This window comes from Ceratina calcarata, unplaced genomic scaffold (genome assembly GCF_001652005.2).
Source record: "Ceratina calcarata isolate Rehan_Ccalc_2016 unplaced genomic scaffold, ASM165200v1 scaffold466, whole genome shotgun sequence".
Classification (NCBI taxonomy): Eukaryota; Metazoa; Arthropoda; class Insecta; order Hymenoptera; family Apidae; genus Ceratina; species Ceratina calcarata.
In genome coordinates this window covers 70056-77875 of record NW_017170692.1, presented here as the reverse complement: position 1 = coordinate 77875, position 7820 = coordinate 70056, and the positions used below count along the sequence as shown (strand labels likewise).

At 32.8% G+C, this 7820-nt stretch overlaps 1 protein-coding gene across 3 annotated transcripts in view; it reads left to right on the top strand.

Annotated features, from left to right (window-relative positions):
* LOC108627389 (trace amine-associated receptor 9) overlaps window positions 1-7820 on the top strand; it is an 86268-nt gene that overhangs the window by 27176 nt on the left and 51272 nt on the right. For 2 of the 3 annotated variants that reach the window (XM_026815554.1, XM_018028597.2), the window contains 2 exons: window positions 3928-4082; window positions 4499-4646. In XM_026815554.1, the coding sequence (XP_026671355.1) occupies window positions 3928-4082; window positions 4499-4646 (303 nt within the window). The remainder of the gene's footprint in view (window positions 1-3927; window positions 4083-4498; window positions 4647-7820) is intronic. The other variant, XM_026815553.1, reaches the window with a different exon arrangement.

The window sequence follows — 7820 nt, the reverse complement described above, 5'->3', positions numbered from 1 at the left end:
CAAATGATTCAACTGAAGCTTGGACAACTCAAATGGACAATCCAGAGGTAAACCAGGTAAAGAGGTATAATCACAAGATGACTTGCGAAAATTTTAACGAAATTAATTGGCTTTTGGATAGTGGCTCAACTGATCACATTATTAATGATGATAAATATTTTGAAAACTGCGTAGATTTGAAAAATCCTGTCGATGTAAAGCTACCAGATGGTAAAAAATTAAAAGCAACTAAACTGGGTAATGTGAATACATATTTCAGAACTTACCGTAATGAAAAACTAGTTGAATTAAGAAATGTTTATTATGTAAAAGACATTAAACAAAATCTTTTGAGCTTATCCAAAATAACTAAAACCTGTACAATAGTAGCTAGGTTTGAGAATGCTAAAATTTATAATCAATCCAGAGAATTGATAGCGGTTGCGAATAAGATAGATAATTTGTATTTTATGAAGAGTTTCGCATATGAAAATGATAGTAATGAAATATATGTGAATGCGTCAAAGTTAACTGCTAAAGAGAAATGGCACAGGGCACTTGGTCACGTGAACTTTCAATATTTGAAAAATTTAGTAAATAACAAACTTTTAGACGGCTTGCCAGATAAAATCGAGAATACAGAAATGAAATGTGCAAACTGTATAGAGAGTAAGATGGCAAATGTACCTTTTGATAACAATAGAACTCAGACTACCGAAATTCTAGAGCTTATACATACAGACTTAAATGGTCCACACAACACAACTGGTTATGGTGGGGAAAAATATTTTTTAACGTTTATAGATGATTATAGCAAGTGTACGAAAATTTTTTGTATAAAAAGTAAAGCAGAAACAACTAATTGTTTTATTGAATACGTAAACTTGGTTGAGAATAAGTTCAATAAAAAAATAAAGAAAATACAATGTGATAATGGGAAGGAATACTTAAATCGCGAAATCTGTAATTTTATTAGACAAAAGGGTATTGAATTAATGCCATGCCCACCCTATGTTCATGAGTTAAATGGAGTAGCTGAGAGGTACAACAGGTCAGCCATGGACATAGGGAGGTGCTTACTAAAAGAAGCAAGAATTCATAGAAGGTACTGGCCTGAAATAATGAAAACCGTAGCATATTTAAAAAATCGTACAATTGCGAACACAGTGGAGAATAAAACTCCGTATGAAATATTTTTTGGCATAAAACCTAATGTAAAACATCTAAAAATATATGGGAGTAGAGTTTTCGTGAGGGTCCCGGAAGCAAGAAGGAAAACCAAATGGGATGACAAAGCTGCGCTGGGTGTACTAGTAGGCTATGTTGAGAATGGCTATAAAGTTTTGGTAAACAATAGGGTAATTATTGCCAGACACGTAAAAGTAATTGAAGAAGGTACAAGACTAATTTGCTTGGAAGAAGTTGATGAGCAAAAAGATAGAGTTTTTGAAACTACTACAACAGAAGCACATGAAAGTGAAATAGATGACAGTGACTGTTATGAAAATGAAACCACTGAAAATGATGTAGAAAATTGTAAAATCAATCTTGAAAATAATATTCAAGATAGTGACGATTTAAGCAACGGTAAAGTTAATGATGATCTTTTGAATGAGTTACATAACAAAAGTAAATCCAATTCAAACCTAAGAAGAACATCAACCAGGGAAAAACGCCCAGTAAATAGATTTGGTAATCCAATATCTCATGTTGTTTACGTAAACTACACTGATGCAAATGTACCAAGCACGTTTGAGGAGGCGATGAACTCTAATGAATCAAAGGAATGGAAAGCAGCAATGGATTCTGAAATACAAAGCTTAAAGAAAAACAACACATGGCAAATTGTCGATAGGCCAAAAGATAAAAAGGTTATAGATGTAAAATGGGTCTACAAAAGGAAAAACAATAATACCTATAAAGCTAGATTAGTCGTGAGAGGCTTCCAACAAAAAGAATTTATTGAGAATGTCTATTCACCGGTAGGCAAGATGCAAACATTAAAAATTTTATTGTCTTACAGTTGCAAAAATAATCTGTTCATAGATCAAATGGACGTTGATGCGGCTTTCTTAAACGGTCATGTAAAATCAGAAGTGTATATTCATGAGCCTCAAGCTTATGAAACTGGCGAGAATAAAGTCTGTAAATTGAAAAAGGCGTTATATGGGCTCCGAGAAAGTCCTCGAGCGTGGTATGATTGTTTTAATAAATTTGTTGAAAAATTAAAGTTTGTACGAAGCAACTATGATAATTGTTTGTATGTCAATAGTACAAGCAAGGATTCAATATATCTATTAGTTTTTGTAGACGATCTTCTAATTTGTTCCAAAGACAAAGGAAAAATAAATGAAGTAAAGGCAAGTTTAATGAGAAGATTTTCAATGAAAGATCTTGGTAAAATCAACAGTTACATTGGCATCGATATAGATTACAATAATGAAAGAAATAAAATGACGTTATGTCAAACAAAATATATTGAATCGTTGGTTGTCAAATATAATCTCGAAAACGCAAAATTGTATGATACGCCGATGGAAACGAACCTAAAGCTGGAACAAGCGAGTGAAGTCGATGAAAGGATAAAGTACAGAAATTTGATCGGTGAATTATTATACATAAGTACTGGCACAAGACCAGATATAGCGTATAGTGTTAACTACCTAAGTCGTTATCAGAGCTGTTTTGACAAAACACATTACAAATATGCGATAAGAATTTTAAAGTATTTGTATAAAACGAAAGACTTGAAATTAACTTATTATGACAATATAAACAGCGATACACTCGATTGTATGGTAGATTCTGACTACGCAGGTGATACCGTGGACAGAAAGTCCACCACAGGTTTCATAATTAGATTATTCGGAAATTTAATCTTTTGGAGAACACATAAACAGAATACTGTGACTAAATGTTCAACTTTTGCAGAATACATTGCAATGTCTGAGGCAGTAACTGAAATACTATTTATTAGAAATATGTTAGTTGAATCTTTCAGTCTAGATTTTAATAAAGGAATAAAAATGTACGAAGACAATTCAGGTGCAGTTGCAATTGCCAAATATGGAAACTTTACAAAGAATTCAAAGCACATTGAAGTACAATATCATTATATAAATGAACATTATGAAAATGGAATAATCGACATTGTAAAAATAGACTCAAAACAAAATTTAGCAGATTTGTTAACCAAGAGTGTGGATAAATCTAAATTTTTAAAAATGAGAAAAGCATTGAGATTAGTTTGAAATTTATTAATCAAGAAATAAGGTTAACATATAAAATGAATAACAAATTGGTCAGCGTATGTTACGTCTAGGATAAGATTGTATGAGAAGTAAAATGAAACGAACAGAGAGGTGTTTGTGAAGGATTCAAGATTGTAAATTTAAGGAGGCGTGTTGGAAATAAGTAAATATTACATCTTGAATATAAATGACTATCTCTCAATTCGCCATCTAGCGGTTAGCACGAGAGTGCGACAGTTTCTTTGTCTTAAGTTTATGTCTTCCGTTGCGGCGTATTACTCTCTTTTCTGTGTCGCCATGAAGTGCTCGTGCGTTGTCGAAATGTTAACCAAAGACTATTTCCAAATTTATTAATCAAACATTATTATAACATTAGTTAAGTTTATCTATTATTAATTATACTATCAAATAATCTACTTTTATAAAATATAATAAATAACCAACTATATTACGTAATCCACCACCTTTCATTCCAACAAAGATAACATAACGAAAGTTAAATTTATAATAAAAGCAACGACTCTAGAGTTCTAAAGAAACGTTACATTGCACATTCATTTAAAAAGTTGAATTTTCATTCATCTTTTATGCACGTTAAATGAACCTTATACATGAATTGTAGCATCAACTTTCATAAACGTTGAGGCTTTCGACAGAGAAAAAAAAAGAATGACTATTTTCTGTGTATGTGACGCAGTATTACATGCGGCAGGGTTGCGTGGCAGTGATGTCAACCACCTGGATAGCGAGCGTGGCAATTTTTGGCGCTCTCGTGCTTCCGAGGGGTGGTTACTACTTCAACGCTTCTGGACTTCTCGCCTGTGATCCTTTCTTTGCCAGGGCTTCCCTTAGGTATCTTTCAAAATCGCAGTAAATATAATCAAACGTGTCGTACATATGTTTGATATAATTTACTGCTTGTGCACTGGATACCAATGAATAAACGCTCTTCTTGGTTATATTCATCAACTGATAAATAATAAATTTTCTCAGTATTATATGTATATACATATGAACAATTATTACAGTACAATTTTTTTATATTCTAATTTCTAGAGATTATGTAAATATCCTTTAAACGGTATAAAGTATAAAATAGATGCAAATTTAAAAAACTGTCATATCTTTTTAATTGCGAATAATTCATGTTTTTCAATAGTTCCTTGTTTCCATTTCATTGTTGAATCTCGATTTTTCCCACTCGCTTCCAAATTGTATCTTATGTAAAAGCGAAAGATACGATTTATCGTATTCTTTTTTATTTCCAGGATTCTCGCATGCTGCTGTTTTTACTTCCCTACGACGATGGTGCTGATGTACTGCTACGGTTCAGCCTTTCACGTTAACAAACTGCGCCTGAAAAGGGTGGTTTGCGTTAACACGCCGGAGGTCGTTAGCGGAGGCCACATGGAGAGGGTAAGTCGAGTTTGGTGCCACTTGAATCTCCAATCAATGGGCTCAATTTAAATGGAGCTTAACCGATATCACAAAAACCCGCGATTGTTCGTTTACTCGTTCATTAAGTTGCTCGATCCTTACGCCGATGTAAACCATAATGAAGTGTCCTTATAATGAGACGATAAAATTTAAACGACGACGATTTATAGATAAAACGAAAGTGACAGTAATTCTTTCAACGATAACATTTATTTGAATGAATTATTTGGTGGAACCTCTATTGTATAAACTAATTGGGCGACAAATATGATCATATACACTGAAGTCCATAAATATCCGTACATATTTCAAAAATTGAATAACTTTTTTAATACTGAGCATAACGAATTAATTTTCTTTGGATGTTAGAGAGATTAGTTTACTATATGACGTATAACAAAAAATTAAATTGAATTGCTATGTCAGACTTAAGAAGAAAAAAATAACTGACACAATTTTTAAGTTTTTTATTCGACTCTTTAATAAAAATTTAAGACATGATTTTTGTAGATCAAAGGGCATTATATGCATGTACGAAGGTTCATTAAAATCGATTGACACTGTTATGACCCATAAATGATTAAAGAGCAATAAAATGCAAATTTTGACGATTTTCGACCTAAAATTTAAATAAATCGAGAAAACTCGATATGTCTCGATGCGTTCAACTTTTATCTCTAGACAGATTTGAATTGAACTTCTGTACGTGCATATAACATCTTTAGATCTAGTAAAATTAATCTATCATAATGATCTAGTTAAATTGGTATTAGAGAGTTGAATAAAAAAACTTAAAATTTGTGCTTTTATAATGTTTATGTATAAGAGAACGTTCAAATAATGGGTGTTTATTTTATATAATAGAGTGCTATTATATTTTCAATTTTATGAGAAAAAAGTAGATATGAATGAAGTTCTACAAGAATGAACCAATTAAATTCACTCTAGCGCTCAAGAACTTCTTGCATGGAAACTGTATAGTTACTTCATTTCATATAAATCCGTGAAAAGTGCTCTCCTCGGCAAATGCGCGACTGCCTTGTGAAACCTCTCTCGTGTGTATTTTTACGAATTCCGCATGCAGTTCTTCTTACTCGTCAAATCTTGAAGACAATATCGGCATCCTTAAACAGGTATATTTCCAGAAACAATGTTGAATTCTGTATTTTCAATTCTCGTTCAAAGCATTCAATTAAGATATATTATTTATTTACGTCATAAGAACATCGTGTCCGGGGTTTAAATAATCAATAGTTTCTGAAACGCATTTGATTTTGCCTTTCACTTGCTCTTTTACGTTTAGTAAAGGAACGAAAAAGATTTGTTAGAAATATTATTAGATATCTGATTATTTGTTCGTTTTCTCCTTAGTTGTACTTAAAATGTATACGAAGTACATTAGTCCGCGAGAGATAAGCACGCATTAATCACAGACCAATAAATCTGGGTTAATCGTTCCAATCTCTTAAATGAAGGCAAATCTCATCGACTATTGAGAAACTGCAAGTAGTAACTTCGTCCACTGATAAACCTTTACAATATTATTCTCTCTTTTTAATTTGTTATTTCTTTTACCATGATCCACAATTTACAATGTTCTAAGTTTTATATCATTCACGATGAAATATTGCTCATCACTGGCTGTGAAATATCGCCTTTTCTCCCAACATAACGTGCTGGTTTGAATTGAAATAGGAACGCGACTTTTCCACCTTTTATTTCAAACCCTTTCAAAAACAAATCGAAGCGAAAATGCTACTGTACCCTAACGCTATGTACATGAAATACTGTTCAAATAAATGTGTTCCACCTGTCAGAAAATTTTCAAATGTAATCGAGCGAACTCGGTTGAGAATATTGTGAAACTAACCATGCAACGACACGGAGTAGAAACAAATGCAATGAATGCAGTAAAATTAATGCGAGTAATTCTATTCTTTACAAAATGACGACGTGAATTATTCAGTACTGATGCATAGCCAAATGCTTGAATTGCAACAATCGAGGAGAATAGTCACAATCGATATACCATTATATTGAATATCGATATTCCTGATAACGCAGTATATGTATAGGTATGCATATACATAATACATTTCCTGAAGCGACACTTCTCTGTTATTTAATCATTTCTCTTTTTTGATGCATATAGTATTTCCTTCGCCACATTCTAGTTTCTGCAATCTGTCTCTAAGTAAAATAAAAGATAGTCATCATTACTTTGAAAAAAAACTCATAAACCGGAAATCGCTAATTCTACTTATTAATTTTATTTAGAATATCAAAGGAATAAAACAATGGTTTATCCATTATACAGAATAGCACGACTTGTTAGATTCAACATATTGTTTTTACCCATTTCCTGCGAAAGCATGAAGAGATTATAATTAAAAGTAGCATTCCTGCCTCATCATATCACTGTTCGACGTTTAATCGTACTATCGTACTAGGGCAGGAGTGTGTATACCGCTTCTTGTGTATTGAACTGTTTTATCGATTGTCAGAGTCGTCACTGTCTTGCATTTGTGTAAAATGTTGCGACGATTTCTTGCTGCCTTGTGTACAATAAGGGTGTGGATTCGCTTCAGCGTGCACTCTGAATAAACGAACACTGTTTTGTTCATGTCACTAACCATTATAACTTGTCATAGTGCTCAAATTACATCAATGAAGTAAACGTGAAGAGATGGGTTCCGTGTGTGAATTATAGCCGTTCTTTAACAGGTATTTTTCTACAATAAGACGTACAGCGTAGTACATGTATCGACGCAGACATAGACATTGATAACACCGTAACTATGTAAATTTTGCACATATATGACCGGCATCATATCATATCAACATATGGTCAGATTGATTAAAAAATTTTTTTAATAAAAACCGACATACAATAAAGGGTCACTGTCCTATGACTAGGGTCATTGGCCGATGCTACCTGTACAACAATGCGCGGCGTTAGATTATGAACGCCGGCGTCATTACATGTACATCTATATCAATATAAATTTGATGTCGTGGCGCGGTGTGAGTTCGAGGTAGAGTAAGAATTACGGTTCCGCAGATTTCTTGCATGCATACTACTAATTTAGATTTCATAAACGTTTATCAGTCGATTAAGAAAAGTCTTCTTTACGTATTTACACTACATATTGT